General features: G+C 52.0%; 1 protein-coding gene across 1 annotated transcript; it reads left to right on the forward strand.

Moving 5' to 3' along the window:
- The first annotated feature begins 9,184 nt into the window (after positions 1-9,184).
- Positions 9,185-13,485, forward strand: KCNA3 (potassium voltage-gated channel subfamily A member 3). Its single transcript, XM_023942316.2, has one exon. The coding sequence runs from the start codon at positions 9,321-9,323 to the stop codon at positions 11,067-11,069; it is 1,749 nt and encodes a 582-aa protein (XP_023798084.2). The 5' UTR covers positions 9,185-9,320; the 3' UTR covers positions 11,070-13,485.
- Positions 13,486-15,846: the final 2,361 nt, after the last annotated feature.

The following is a 15,846-nucleotide window of genomic DNA, read 5'->3' on the forward strand; positions in this document are numbered from 1 at the left end:
GCACCTCCTGAGGGTTTGGAAGATAATAACAATGATAATATCTTGTGCAGGGTTTTCTCTGGCTCTGTGCTGCATGAGGGCTGGGAATTCACCCTTTGAGTGAAAGAGAAGGTCTTTCATCCCCGCTGGGTGACAGGAACTGGGGGCAGCACAGATGGAACCCAGCCCACACTTGGCCACGTCTGGCAATAGCTGCATTACCCTGTGTCTGGGGTACCTGGATGCTCCTCAGGAGGGACCAAATGAAGGAATCAGATGCAGAAATAAGTCCTGGAAATTAAAAATAATAAAATTAAAAATAATTAAAATTAATTAAAAATAATTAAAATGAATTAAAAATTATAAAAGCGGCTCCCAACTGACCATTTATTAGGAGGGGTGTCATAGAGCTTTGCTGGCCAGAGGGAAGCTGCAGAAACACATCCTGGTGGGAACTTCCATGATATCCCCTCTCCCAGCCACCCCTGGTCCCACTCCCACTGGCATCTCCATCCTCTGCCTCCACTCTGCTCCCATCACTCGCTGACCAAAATGACTTTACCAGGAGGACAAGCTGTGTGAAAAAGGCAAAGTCAGGTGATTTTCTCTCTTTAGGCTGTTCTGGATTTCATTTTGTGCTTCCCCAAGAGAAGAAGGGGAACAAAGCAGCAGAGAAATCACCAGATTTACACTGAAAAGAAAAGCAAGCAGCAGACAGAAACAGGGTCAAAGGGAAGTGGAAACCTGGTCGTTTTGGGGAAGGTTCCTGTTTTAAGAAGGCCCCTCAAGTTTCCTCCCCTCCCTTGCTGTCTCCAGGCTGTAAATTATCCAATGATTTATATTTGCAGCAAACCCTTCCATCTCAGAGTAATTCCTGTGTGCAACGACTCCAGTGAATTAACAGTGGGCACTGCCTTTGGAACCCAAATCAATTTCTTAGTGGAATAAAACTTCTCTTTGATAGTGGCTGCTACTTTGTTTTTTTCCCCTCACTTGTCCATTTATAATTAAGGTTTCTTAATGATTTTTTTTTTTTTTTTAATAAAGGCAGGGCTTAAAGGAAAGGAAGAGCAAGACTTGAGCAATGCTTTGTGTGAAGGGTGAGCTGCACAGGCGAAGCAGGCAGTGAGTCAGCATCCTCTCCTGCCTCTGCTGGCAGCAGAGCTGTTGCTGGGGTGACTGTCACAGGTGACAGAGCGGATCAGCCTTTCTGGTGTCCCCAAGCCCAGCCAGGACATGTTTTTCTGAATATATCAAAGCAATACCAAAATTCAGGCTGCAGAAATCCTTCATTCTGCCCCAAAATAACCCCCCAAAACCCCACCCCTAAATTAGTTATGTTGTCATTTGGGGCTTAGAGAAAAGGAATAAAAGGAACATGGTGATTTTGGAAGTTGTGTAAGAAAAGTCATTTGAGAGAATCTTGTGGTGATTGTTTCGGGATCAATGTGTGGTTCCTGGTTCTTGTTGGAAAGGACGTGGGTCAACAGAGAGAACCTGACCTGTGGCACCCATGGGTCACCTTCTGCCTGGACTGTCACCCATCACACCCACAGTCTCGGCAGGATGATTAAGAAGGCAAAAAATGACTCCTCTGCTCCCCCTCACCCCATCTGCAGCCTTGCAAACAGGAGATTTCTGAGTGAGGCTTCAGGGGCTTTCCCCAGAAGTGCTGCAGCTGACAAGCAGGAAATCTGATTAAAAATAAATCACAGGGTTGAGCTGCAGAGCTCAGGTCTCCAAGCCCTTTGCAGACAAATTCCTTTGCTCCAAATTCTTGCTGGTTTGGGTTTTCCAGCTAGAAATGAAGCCTCTGCCAATGGCTAAGGGAGCGTTTGGGAGCTCCAGCTTTACCTGCAGCTTCTGCAGCTCTATCAGCATCCAGATGTTGCAGCTAAAGCTGAAGTTCCCGCCTGTGTTTGCAAATAAATTCACCTCCCCTGCACAAAATGACCCTTCAATAACAACCTTACAGCTCAGGGGAGGGTGTTTATAACAAACCAGGTCCCAGCACTGGTGATGGAAGGTTAAACTGGCCGTGAAGATGGGGAGGACAGACAGAAGGGTCTTGAGGCAGGAGAGAATTTCCCCTGGATTTCCAGCTGGAAAGGGAATGATGACAATATTAGACCTGCATTCAGGGTGTGTTTTTTCTCTCAAAGCACTGCCCAAACATTAACTAATGAACAGAGGCCAGGAAGCTGGGGCTGCACTAATGTGTTTGGCCTGGTGACCTGTGCAGATTTTCATTTTCTGTTTAGTCACTTCCGTTGAGACCAAAAGCAAGGGCAGAGTTGCTGGGGGATCCAGCCCTCAGGAGCATCCTGGCCTCTGTTGTGGCTCTCTCACTGCAGCCAGGCAGAGTCACTCTGTTTCTTTCCATGATTTCATCAAACTCTAATGGAAGTCTGATGGCTTCAGGGTAATTCTACCACAGTGACTTTGCTCCCGTGTGTGTCAGAAGGCACAAAAATGTGAACTACAAAAGAGGATTTTCTCCCCCTTTTCAGTTTCTTCTCCCTGTGTGTTTCCTGCTTTAGCCACCACCAGTTTCACATCATGCAAACCCTGCTGTGTGATTTTGGTGCAAGGCAGAGGTCCCTCAGTTTGACTTTTGGGTTTCATGGTTGCAGGGGGGCTGGGGGTACCCAGAGCTGGGTTGGGCTGCCCAACCCTGTTCATCCTTGGAGACCTGGGGCACTCTGGAGAACAAGCCTTGCCCTCCAAGGACTGGTTTGTCCCCAAGATCAAGGTGTTGATGCACAGGTTGCCCAGAGAAGCTGTGGCTGCCCCATCCAGGTCAGGCTGGACAGGGCTTGGAGCAACTTGGGATGGTGGCAGGTGTCCCTGCCCATGGCAGGGGTGGAATGAGATGGGATTTAAGGTCCCTTCCTACCCAAACCATGCTGGGATTGTATAATTCAATAAATGGTGGCTCTTCTCCATCAACACATGGCTGATGGGCCAGGAGTCCTGCTGGAACACACCATGATGGCAATGCCTCATCCATTATTTGCTCCTGGGCTGTGTCAGTCAAACTCCTGCAGCCTGAGATTCCCCCTCACTCCTTTCTAACACGATGTTCAGCGAACGAGCAGATGAAAAGTCACAGAAAAATTGGGAGGATTGCGGAAAGGCGGAAAAATCCAAGAGACAAAACACGCTTTGAATGTCCTTGACAGCTTCCAGGCAGCCCCGTGGCTGTCACTGGGATCTGTGCTTGGCTGAGACAGCTCCCTGCCCTCCAAACGTCTCCTCCTCCTCCTCCTCCTCACCCAGCTCCCACGGATCTCACTGCTGGGGGCTCTGGTGCCTGCTGCCAGGACAGGAGGGTCGAGGCTGGCTCCAGCCCAGCTGCCCAGTGCAGGAAAAATTGCTTCATTTCTCTGATGCAATTTATTTTGCTGAATAAAACTGGCTAAAGAGTGGGGAAAAGGTGGAGAGGGTGTGTTTCAAAAATAAACTTCTGAGCCTGCACAAGGGATGCTTTGTGGCACAGCGGTGACTTACAGATTCCCTGGGTTTTCTATGGAAGGCAGAACCTTTTTCCTTAAAAACAGAGTTGTTTGTGCAGCTGGACTTAGGCACCAAATCACCCAGAATGTCTTGAACACCCTCTGAAAATTCAGCTTAAAATACTGCTGGAAAGGGACTGTGCCCACATTTTAGGGAAAGTTTTTCCAACCACATTGATTTAGAGGGAGATCAGTTGCTGTTTTTGGTGGTAGGGGCTGGCACCAAGAGCTTTCCCTGCTGTGGAATGGCATTGCTCTGCTTAGGGGGGCTGTGAAAGCTCCTGTCCCCTCACTGAGTGACTGTCACCAATCACAACCAGAAGTGACATCACAGAATAAATTATTCAGTGGCCAAACAGTCCTCCCTGGCCCACAGGATGCTTCTTACTGGCAGAAATTGGTGGTTTCACATCTTTAGGCTGAGTCTGTGTCTGGCTCAGCACCGGTGCTATTCCAGCATCACCTTGAGACCCTGAGATGTCCCTGATTTTCCTGCTCCCCTCTCTGAAGTGCAGCTCATCTTCCCCTGCTGTGGACACTGGTAATGAAAACACTGTTGTCTCCCAGGATTTGTGGTTAAATTGCTTTGTCAATGTAATCTTAGACCTTAATGACCAAATGATGCCCTGCAACAGGAGTCGTTGGGTATCGCTTTGCTGTCATTGCGGAGGCCTTGGAATGTGATCCCCATTCCAGTGGAATTTGCATTAACATTGTTTGGCCATCATAATCCCACCCAGTTAATCACATTTTTAGGATATTGAAACAGGTCTATCTCCATCCTGAGCTGTAACCCTTGGATCCCCAGAGGCTGGATGGGATTTAGCTCCATTAAAGCCGACGGATGACGGTGATGCTGAGTAATTTGGCTGATCTTTTTTAGCCACTGAAACTTGTTCTTCAGTTCCCAAGAAATGCTCTTGCTCAATCCTTGGCTTTGTGGGAAACAACCCATGAAAAATAGCTGCTGTCCACGCTCGGTTTTTCTGGGGTATCGGTTCAATTTTCACTTCCCTCCCCTCTGCCTGTTCTCTGAAGACAGCCAGCAGTCAGAGAGGATCCCAGGGTGTTTGGGGTCCTGCTGTGCCTGGTGCTGAATGTCCTGTGGGAGAGAAGCATCTCCAGTTTTCCCAGGGGAGCTCCCAGAGATGCTTCCCACCTGTGCTGAGGGCCGAGCAAGCTGCAGGATTTATGCAGCATTGGATTTTCCCCCCTCTTCCATCTTCCAGTATCTTTCTCAACTGAGAAACAGAAACAACTCTGCAACTGTGAGTGCAGAGAAAAGCTGCTGGTGTAGGATTGAAATAGACTCCAGGTGGGAGGCGAGAAATACTCCCTCAATGTACAGATGAGAAACTGAGGCACGGAGGGAATGAAGGATTCACTCCATGGATGAGCTATACCTGGAGTCTGACTAAGACAGCGACAGGAATAGGAATGGGGTGCTCCAGAGTTAGAGCTCTAAATCCATCCTGGGAAATCGAGATTCAGTTCCTGTCCTTCCTGCTGTCTCCCTGGATGGCGTTGGTGGAGGATTTGTCTTACCCCAGAGAGGGAACCCTCACTGGCTGCTTTTGTGGCTCAGTGAGGAGATGAGATAGGATCCCTGATTTCTGGGAATGAGATGGCCTCAACCTGGAATTCACTGGGAACAGCATCCCAGTTCTGGAAGGGTGTGAGCTCACGGACTGTGGGAGAAGGCAAGGATGGCAGGACTGGCCAGTTTGGAACCAGAGGTTGTATTGTTCAACTTGTTCCCTGATTGCTGAGAGTCAGGACAAGGGGAAATGGCCTCAAGTTGTGCTGGTGAGGTTCAGGTTGGATATTAGGGAAAATTTCTTTCCCGAGAAATGGCACTACCATAGTGTCAGCAGGGCAGTGGTGGAGTCCCCATCCCTGGAGGGATTTAAAGGACACATGGATGTGGCACCTGGGGACACGGTTTACTGGTTGCCTTGGCAGTTACATGGGCAGTTGGATTCCATCACCTTAGAGAGCTTTTCCAAATTAAACAAGTCCATGATTCTGTGATAATTGCTCCAAGTTTCTCTCAGAAGGCTGGGTTGGTGCCGAGCTGTGTTTGCTGCCAACAGCCCCTGCAGTCCTGCCTGTGATGGGTGAGTGAGTGACAACCTCGAGCCTTTCTCCATGAGGTTTGTCCATCCTGAGCAGCACAGGAGTGCTCGTGTTCCCGACAGGAGGAACCTGGAGGGAGTTAAAGCTGCGCTGCCTGGCTGCAGCACTTGGGGCTTTGCTGCAGGAGGACAGACAATGCATTTGCAGTGCATTAAGGTATTATTGTAACTGCGTGTGTGCCGAGAGATCTCTGATCTGTGAAATAAAGACGAGCAGATTTGTCCCAGATTTATCAATGGAAGCAGAATTCCCATTGAAATGGGAGGGAAGGAAGGGTGGGTGAGATCCTGCTCACAGCCAGGCTGGATTCTGTACGCCCTGCCTGGCTGCTGGTGCTACCAAGGGGAGCCTTGAGGGGGAGAAGGACAACCCCAAAACGCTGCTTGAGAGGCACTGGGATTCATCAAGAAGGAAGGAAAATTCCAAGGGGGAAGCAGGATGCTAAGGCAGCCCCATGGCTGGGAATAACTGAGAGTTGGGGTGAAGCTCCCATGTGTTTTGTGCAGCTTGTGTCCCCCAGGGGAGAGATGCTGGGGGGAATTCTCCTCGTGGTCTGGGCCTGGCTGTGGAAAGAGGGAAGTTGTTCATCCCCTCTGCTTGGAAATCTGCCCTGAGAAGGCCATTAAGGGAGAAAAAGAGCAATGCTTGCTTTGCTTCCTCATAGAAACTGCATGCTCTCTTCCAGGGCAGCCTGTGTGTGGATCATTGCACAGGGGGATTTCTTAAATGGCCGTTAGGAACAAAATTCAATTTGTTGAGACCAGATGCAGCAGAAGAGATGGATGAAAAAGCAGAAGGAAATTTGCAGAGGGGACATCTCACATTAGACAGCAAACCACAGCCTAGAGGAGACAGTTTGGTGCTGCACTGAGTTCCCAGCTTACAGGAAAGCTTTGCTCAGGTTGGACACCAGGGAGATCTCCCTTCCCCTGGGCTTTTATCCCCCTTCCCTTGTGCTCAGACCTCCAGGTTTTGAAGCCTGACCTGGACCACCTCTGTTTCTGCCTGACAAATGCTGGGCTTGCTGCAGCTCCTGGATGCAAACCCCTCCAGGGAAGCCGTGTGAGGCAGCCGGGGGCTCACAGGGGAGGTGATGCTGTTGCTGCATCCAAAGCTCGTCTGGAGACCCAGGGGAAGGTAGGAGCTGAGGGGAAGGGCTGGGCAGGATCTGCCCCTCAGCTGCTCTCCGCTTGCAGCGCTGCTGCTCGCCTGGCACAGCCTAATTGGCTTTGATAGGATTCCAGGGAGGCAGCGGAGGAGTAAACAGGGCGAGGTGCTGGGGCCGGCAGCTCCTGGAGAAATCCCAGCGCGAAGCCCGACCAAGGGCACAGGAGCTCAAGGGTTAATGTCTGCTGCTGTGCTGCAGCCATGGGGTAAGGGCTTCATCCTGCTGCTCTTAAAGGAAAGGCTTTCCCAAGCAGTATCCCAAAGGTCTGTGGCTCTCTCGGTAATTCCTGATGGGTTTGCCCCTGACAGATGCAGAGTAAATTATTGCAATTATGGAAGTTACACCTTGTGCCTCGAGCCTTGTGTCCTCAATAAATGTTTATGGTTTGAGGCAGCCTCATTTGTTTGCTTGAGACCAGACGACTCTGATTTATTGGCAGAAATCCTAGCAGGGAAAAGGGATGAGCCAGACAAGTTTTTAGCTGCTACACACACATATATGTGGTGGAGAGATGATGTTTATTTCTTTCTCATGAAAATAAAGCCTCAGATTTGGATGTGAACTGTTGCATACAGGAATTTTTCCCAAACTACAAACAATAAGGGGAGCTCAAGGGTTAATGGTGCTCCAGGGCTTTGCTTCCTGCCTTGTCTGGGTTTGGGGATGGCTGGGAGATTCTGTGGGTTGGAAGGGAGGAGTGGATGCTCTCACTGGGAGCAAGTTGCTGGTTAGCACCACGAACTGCTGCAGGAACGGCGGGGGAGCAACTTCCAGGAGATCCACACCCTCAAGAAAAACAGGTGTCAAAAATGGGGCTTAAAGCCAAGGATGGAGGTGGCAGCAAAGGACTTGAGCCCAAGTCTGGGGTGGGGTGACATGGCCTGGAGACAACTCTCCTTGTGTGGGGGCATGGGTGAGCATCCACCTCTCCATGTACACCTGGCTGGGGCTGATTCCCTCAGGAACCCTCCTGGCTTGCTGGTGGCAGAGGGTGTTTCCCCTGTCAGCAAAGAGTTCGGTGGGCTCAGCTCAGCCGGGCTCCATCCTCACTCTTCATCTGCTGTTCAGTCTGGAGCCGGCTCTTGCACCAATATTTATTGTTGTTCCCTCCCCAGATCTGGGTATTTTGGACAGCTTGTTTCTGATTTAAAGTATAAATAAGTTTGATCTTTTCATCTGTTGTTCTCCCTACCTTCTGGAGGCTGTGCTGGTTAAAAATAACCGGGATGATGAGCTCAAGTGGGGATGGTGGATGGTTTTTAATCTCCATTGTGGTGCTGGGACCACCCATCTGGCTCTGGAAGGGAACACAGGCTCCCTCCTCTCCTCTCCTCAGCCCTCATGGTCGAGCTCTTGGTCCAGTGCAAGGTGTCCCTGCCCATGGCAGAGAGGTGGAGTGAGATGAGCTTTAAAGTCCTTTTCAATCTAAACCATTCCATTAGTTTTTCCCAAGCTGGGAGCTCCCTGAATTGCCTAAACCCCCTTGGCACGTGGTTAAACCCCCTTGGCTGGGGGTTAAAGCATTTCAGCTATTGCAGGGGGTTGGAAAAATGAGGATCCAGGGGAGAGCTGGGAGTGCAGAGATCAGAGGCTGTCCCTGATGCACATCTCCTGGGGATGGGATGCTTTCCAGCTCTGGGCTTCTGCAAAGGAGGTTTTTGCTTGAAAAAGTCCCTTTTGCTCAGAATTGAACTATTTGCTTAAGAAGACCAATCGAAGGGAGGAAGAAAGAAAAAGAAATAGAGAGGGTTTGGCTTTCTTGATGGAAAGTCTGAAATGCAGGTTTCGGTTCAGCCTGGAAGCTCCTTGGTAGAGGCTGGCTCAGCTTCGCTTCTGGGTTTATTTTGGTGGGGGAAGCACACACACACACACACACGTGTGCACACACACTCATGGACACACACACACACGCTCTCCTAGACAGAGAAAAACAATCCCCAGCCTAACCCAGACGCTGATTCAAAACAACTGTTGGTTCTGGCCACGCTGTCGGCTTTCCACTGCCCACAGCCTCCCACCGTGTGAAACCGTGGCTGAAAACCAACAGGCAAACCCCAAAATTCAGAGCCAAAATAGCATTCCACCTGGGGAAGGGCAGAAAAAGTCTTTCTAGGCAGCGGTTGTGTGAGGAAAACCCCCTCTCCCTGCTTGCAGCCCGCTGAGCAGCGAAGGATGCTCCCGGGAGGAGGCTGGAGCCCCTCGGCGCTGCCTGCGGGATGGATGGATGCGGTTCCCCCGGGCAGGGCAGGGCAGGAGGTGCCCGCAGCTGGCGGGGGGCTGCGGGGCAGGGCCGGGGGGCTGGTGGGTGTCTCCGGGAGCGGTGACTGAGTGAGGCGGTGCCAGGGCTGGGGGCGGATTTTTTGAGAAGAGCCTCAGCTCTTCAGAGCAGCGGCAGCCGCTGGAGGAGTTGGGCGGCTGTTGCTCCCTCTCCGCCCGGAGGAGGAGGAAGAGGAGGAAGAAAAGGCTTCGGCTGCCGCCTCTCCGATCCCCCTCCCCCCCTTCCCCTTCCGCCCCACACCTTTATGGACGAGCGGCGGAGCTTGCTCTACTCTCCGGCCGCCTCCTCCGCCGGCCGGCAGCCTCGGGGCGGCTCGAGCAGCAGCCACCACAACCTGGGCTACACCGAGCCCCCCGCCGCCCCCCAGCCGGGCCCCGAGCAGCAGGAGGAAGAGGGCGAAGAAGGGGAGGAAGGCAGCATGACCGTGGTGGGAGGCGGCGGCGGCGGGGACCCTTTGCTGGAGGAGCCCCAGCATCCTCCTGCGCTGCTCGGGGGGGACCGCTACGATCAGCCCCCGGCGCCGGCCGTGCCCGCCGGGCAGCCCGCGGGCAGCGGGGAGCACGAGTGCTGCGAGCGCGTGGTCATCAACATCTCGGGGCTGCGCTTCGAGACCCAGCTCAAGACCCTGGCGCAGTTCCCCGAGACGCTGCTGGGGGACCCCCGGAAGAGGATGCGCTACTTCGACCCCCTCCGCAATGAGTATTTTTTCGACCGTAACCGTCCCAGCTTCGACGCCATCCTCTACTACTACCAGTCGGGCGGGCGCATCCGGCGTCCCGTCAACGTCCCCATCGACATCTTCTCCGAGGAGATCCGCTTCTACCAGCTGGGGGAGGAGGCCATGGAGAAGTTTCGGGAGGATGAGGGTTTCATTCGGGAGGAGCAGCGGCCACTTCCTGAGAAGGAGTTTCAGCGCCAGGTGTGGCTCCTCTTCGAGTACCCCGAGAGCTCTGGGCCGGCCCGAGGCATTGCCATTGTCTCTGTCCTGGTCATCCTTATCTCCATTGTCATCTTCTGTCTGGAGACCCTGCCCGAATTCAGGGATGACCACGACTATGAGGGAACCGGGGGGACCTTCGGGACAGGGGGTGGCCCTCTCCCACCTGACGTCTTCACCAACTCCTCATCCTCGGCTGCTTCCATGGTGTCATCTTTCACTGACCCTTTCTTTGTGGTGGAGACTTTGTGCATCATCTGGTTCTCCTTTGAGCTGCTGGTCCGTTTCTTTGCCTGCCCCAGCAAGGCCACCTTCTCCAAGAACATCATGAACATCATTGACATCGTGGCCATCATCCCCTACTTCATCACGCTGGGCACGGAGCTGGCTGAGCGGCAAGGCAATGGCCAGCAAGCCATGTCCTTGGCCATCCTCAGAGTCATCCGCCTCGTCAGGGTCTTCCGCATCTTCAAGCTCTCCCGGCACTCCAAGGGGCTGCAGATCCTGGGACAGACCCTCAAGGCCAGCATGAGGGAGCTGGGCTTGCTCATCTTCTTCCTCTTCATCGGCGTCATCCTCTTCTCCAGCGCCGTTTACTTTGCGGAGGCCGATGACCCCAGCTCGGGGTTCAGTAGCATCCCCGATGCCTTCTGGTGGGCTGTGGTCACCATGACCACCGTGGGCTATGGGGACATGCACCCCATCACCATTGGGGGCAAGATCGTGGGGTCTCTGTGCGCCATCGCGGGGGTGCTGACCATCGCCCTCCCCGTGCCCGTCATCGTCTCCAATTTCAACTATTTCTACCACCGGGAGACGGAAGGTGAGGAACAAGCCCAGTACATGCACGTCGGGAGCTGCCAGCACCTCTCGTCCAGCGAGGAGATGAAGAAGGCTCGCAGCAATTCCACCCTCAGCAAGTCCGAGTACATGGTGATCGAGGAAGGGGGGATCAATCACAGTGCATTCAAACAGGCTGCCTTTAAAGCAGGCAACTGCACAACCACAAACAATCCCAACTGTGTGAACATCAAAAAGATCTTTACGGATGTTTAAAACAAACCCAAACCAAACAAACAGCAACAAAATCTGAGGACGCGGTAAAACGATACCAATAATAATACCAATAATAATGCAAAGTGACTGTGTGTCGGTGTTGTGTGGAACATGCACCATCGTCGGTCTGTGTGTGCCCTCATTTTTATACTTTTATTTTTTTAGATCCTTCCTTTCTAAAGATCCAAAAGTAAAAGGATTTAAAATTCTCTGGAGAAGAGGACAGCTAAAGGGTAAAGAGAAGGAAGATGAAGACAAACCACACTCACTGTTAAAACAGGTGTTTGTTCTGCAACGTGTTGCAGGGCTGCTTTGCTTTTTGGGCTTTTGGGGAACCTCTTGCTTTGCTCCCGAATTCCCCCCCTTTCCCTAAGGGCAGTGTGTAGCCGATCTCCCTTCCATCACATGAAGTAATTTATTGGATTAACCAACCTGGACTGGGTGGAGGAATGAGGAAAACATGAGGCAGAGCGTACTGGGAGGGGGCTGGGAGGAAATAACCATTTAATTCTGCAGAGAGTCTCTGTTACCACATCGTTAAATGATGCTTAATATTGAAACATGTGATGTGCCATTATGGGCACATCCCAGATTCCCTTTTTCTCCCCATTAGATAATTTATGAAATTCTAATCTGGTCAGAGACCGAGTGCAATCAATACTGGTTTAAATAGAGAAAGAATCCCCTAAGCCTTCATTTTCTATTCTGGATTCCCTTCCCCTGTAACCTGACGGAATTATTTCCTCCAATGTCAAGTTTGTGGCGGTGCAGCAGGGATGTGTGCAGGGGGAGGGAGAGGAGACGCAGACTGGAATGTTTTTGGGAGCAGGGAGTGGTGTCGACATGGAGCAGGATCCACGATGGGCCATGGCTGGGAGCCTCCGACCCACCCAGCTGGAGACAAAGGGATATTTCCTCCTCTTTTTGCAATGCCTTTGGAAGAGATGCAGCCGCTTATCACCAGAAGATTAAAGTGGTGAACACGCCTTCCAGCGGAAGTCACTAATTCCGACCGGAGTGATGCAGTTGCCATGGTGACCATGGTTTCCTGGGAAACCCCCAAAGGTTGTCATGGCATCCCTTCTCCCATCCCCCTTGGTCCTTGCTCTTCCCGCAAAAAGCCTTTCCAGATGGTTCCAGCTCCTCCATCGTGGCTCTGCACCCCCTTCCTGGTTCCAGTCCCGCTGCTCCTCCCGTGTACCCAACAAAGCATCCACAGGCAATAAACACCCCCAGATCCACCTGTTCCTCACCTTGGCAGAGGAACCTGGGGATGGAGGTTCATCCTGCTCCACCAAGAACAACCCCAAAGCCAGTGGGAGCTGGCACCGAGCAGCTGCCGGGAAGCTTGGCCGGGGAACCTCGGCAGCTTTGTGAAACAAGGGGGACAGTAAAAAACAGGATTGAAAAATAACCAAAAATCCCGCCGGGGAAAATTCATCTTCACACGTGCGCCAGGGGCCGTGGGACATCTGATGGGATCAGGTGAGCTTTGCACGGGGGACAGTTCAATGGAGTCATAATGTTCTGGTTCTTTTGGACAAACTCCATGCTTCCCACTGCTTACTTTTATTATTACTTTCATTCCAGCTTATCCTGCCACTCTCTGGTATTTTTATACATGTGAGATAAAGTGGGATCACATCCTGTAGCTCCTCTGATTGTATTTGCTTTTTAGTGCTGTGGGAGGAGGAAAACCCTGCTGCTCCTCTGCAGCTGGATTGCTTCACTTCTTTGCTAAAAAGGTGATTTCAGTGGTTTAGTGCTCCCATCCAACCCCTGCCATCGACACAAGCCAAAAGCAGCTTGGCCTCGAGAGCTTTGGCTTCAGCTCTGCTCAGTTTTGCTGGATTTTGGGTTAAAAAAGGGAAATTCCTTTGAGGTAGCACATGGGACAGGGATGCTGTTAAATACCTACAGCAAAGAGAAATTTAGCCCCAACCTGTGCAAGGTTTCCCAAGGTTCCTCCACACCAAGGCTGTGGAGAGAGGGCCTCGTCCTGAGAGATGCTGGCCATGCCAAAATTGGAGTTTAGCTGGGATTTTTCCGAGAATCAGAAGTATTTGGATGGTTTGTAGCACCTTCCCTTAGCCACAGTCAATAAACCCAAGAAAAACATCAGAGCCCCTCCTTGGCTGCTGGGTGCGATGGTTTTATTGGAGCTACCAGGATTTTCATCAGCTGAGGGTGCAAGAGAATGATCTTTATTAGGTAGATGCTCTGGAACTTCATGGGAAGTTACAAACCTGAGATCCCTTGTCCAGGATAACTGGGATTCCTTGTGTGGGATAACTGGGAACACCTCAGTTTGCCTTTTCCCCAGGCTGCCAGTGGGCCAAAATGTCATTTCTGCCTATGAGCTCTCCCTTTTTATTGTTATTAAGTTTTACTGTTATTAAATTTTATTGTTATTAAAGCTTTCCCTCATGCCTATTCCTAAAAGGAGGGTTTGAGTTTAAGAGCAGAGGAAACATTGCACTCAGGAGAGTTTGCAGATAGGTTCTGGGTTGGTGTTTTCCCCGTGGCAGCTGCACAGGGTACGGAAACCACATGTTCTCCTGGAAATGGCACAGAACAATTTTCAGTTTCTCTGTTATCTGAAATAAGCAGAGACCTTGCAGACTGTTGGTTTGTTTTTCTGACTCCTCCCTGCTTGATTTTGTAGGAGCAGAGTAGTTTCAAAGGGATTATATTGACAGTAAAAGATGCTTTATAGGAGTGGTGACAAGGGAACCACTCCACCCACTGGGGTAAAAGGCAGTTTGGCTCTGGTAGAATTCCAGAATGGTTTTGGTGGAAAGAGACCTTAAGGATCATCCAGTTCCACACCTGCCATGGGCAGGGACACCTCCCACTATTCCAGGTTGCTCCAAACCCCATCCAACCTGGCTTTGGACACTTCCAGGGATCCAGGGGCAGCCACAGCTGCTCTGGGCAATCAATATCTGACCGAAATTTCCCCTTTCTCACGTTCAGAAAAATACCTTTTTTTTTCAGCACTGAGTGTTATCACTGAAAGACAAAAATACACTGCTGCTCTGTCTTTTAGATTGCAAGAAGTGGAAAACTGGAGATATCCTTTGGATGTTTTGCCCTCTCTGCATCTTCCCTCTCTGCTGTCTCCTGGGTACCATCCACTGAGAGAAACTGAGCCACTCGAGCCAGCTGCTCTAGTGGAAGGTGTCCCATGGCAGGGAGCTGGAACTGGATGATCTTTAAGATCTGTTCCAACCCAAACCAACCAGTGGCTCTGATAAATACTTTCTGTTCCGTGGTCTGAGGCTTCTCTGGAACTGCTGCTGCAGATGTTGTGGCAGGAATTGGAGAGATCCCCGAAACCCTGGGCTCTCCACAGCCAGCAGTTATTTAAGTGGCTCTGCTCTCCTGCCGTGTGCCCCATTAGGACAAGGCAGGGTTTCAGCAGCCCCTGGGGAGCTCCAGAGGAGCCTCAGTTGTGCTGGACTCGCCTGTCCCTGATGTGCTTGAGGGGCAGCACTGGAAGATCTGCGTTAGCGGAGCTGCTGTCTGTGAGCCAAAGACTCGGCTTTTACACTAAATGGAGGAAAAGGCATTACCACGAGCTCCTGGCTGATGCTTCCCAGCACGCCAAGAGCAGGGGAGCAGGGGAGCAGGGGAGCAGGGGAGCAGGGGAGCAGGGGAGCAGAGGAGCAGAGGAGCAGGGGAGCAGGGGAGCAGGGGAGCAGGGGAGCAGGGGAGCAGGGGAGCAAGGGAGCAGAGGAGCAGGGGAGCAGGGGAGCAGGGGAGCAGGGGAGCAGAGGAGCAGGGGAGCAGGGGAGCAGGGGAGCAGGGGAGCAGGGGAGCAGGGGAGCAGGGGAGCAGAGGAGCAGGGGAGCAGGGGAGCAGGGGAGCAGGGGAGCAGGGGAGCAGGGGAGCAGGGGAGCAGGGGAGCAGGGTGCCCGCAGCTCTGGGCAGTCCCAGTGTGGCTCTGCTGCGATGTCCTCCCCGTCCCCTGTCCTTTGTTGCTGTCACCCGAGAGACACGGTGACGGTGAAGGATGGGAGCGAGGATGGAAGAGGCAGCTCCCACCCCAGGGGTGCAGCCCTGGGAGGCTGGAGCTGCCTCCGTGGATGCCTTTAATTTATCACAGAAAAGGTTTGGGTTGAAAGCAACCTTAAAGAACATCTTGTTCCAGCCCCCACACAGGGGCACTGGGTGCTGTAGAACCTTGTACCTCCTGTTTTCTGTTTTCACAGAGTCCTGACAGTTTCCTTTTCCCTCTGCCCGTGTTTTCCTGTTTCCCTGTTTCAGCCCAGAGAAACACCTTGAAACACACCCTTGGTGCTGGGGGGTGCAGCAGCCTCACCCCTGACCCCTCCACTTGGTACTTTGACACCATCACCTTTTTCTCCTGCTTCTTTGCCCTCTTTTTTGTGTGTTTTCGGGCCTGAGCTCCTTCAAAAGGTTCTGTTGTTCTCCAGCACAATAGATGCCCTTCGGGTGCTTGGGGTGGCCGGAGCAGAGCAGTATCCATCCCACCCCACGTGTGGACACAGACAAGAGCTGGAGATATCCTCTTTCCTCCGGGAGGGTTAAATTTCCTCCCAGGCAATTGTTCCTGCTCCGTCCCTTGACAAAAGAAGCCGGTTTTGTTTTTAATGCCCAGTTTATGGGCAATTAAGCAGCGGCAAAGGGCAGACAATCGCTTTCCCCGGCAGAATGGAGGGAGCCAGCCAGGGTCATTGCTCCGAAGGGGTCTCTCCTGCAGGGATGTTGCACAAGGAAAGGGTGTTTGGCAGTGCTTGGGAGCGTTGTGTGT

The sequence above is a fragment of the Cyanistes caeruleus genome, chromosome 24, assembly GCF_971803275.1.
Source record: "Cyanistes caeruleus chromosome 24, bCyaCae1.hap1.1, whole genome shotgun sequence".
NCBI lineage: Eukaryota > Metazoa > Chordata > Aves > Passeriformes > Paridae > Cyanistes > Cyanistes caeruleus.

Excerpts from the sequence above, each read along its gene's own strand:
- KCNA3 (XM_023942316.2), top strand. The coding sequence starts at position 9,321 with ATGGACGAGCGGCGGAGCTTGCTCTACTCTCCGGCCGCCTCCTCCGCC.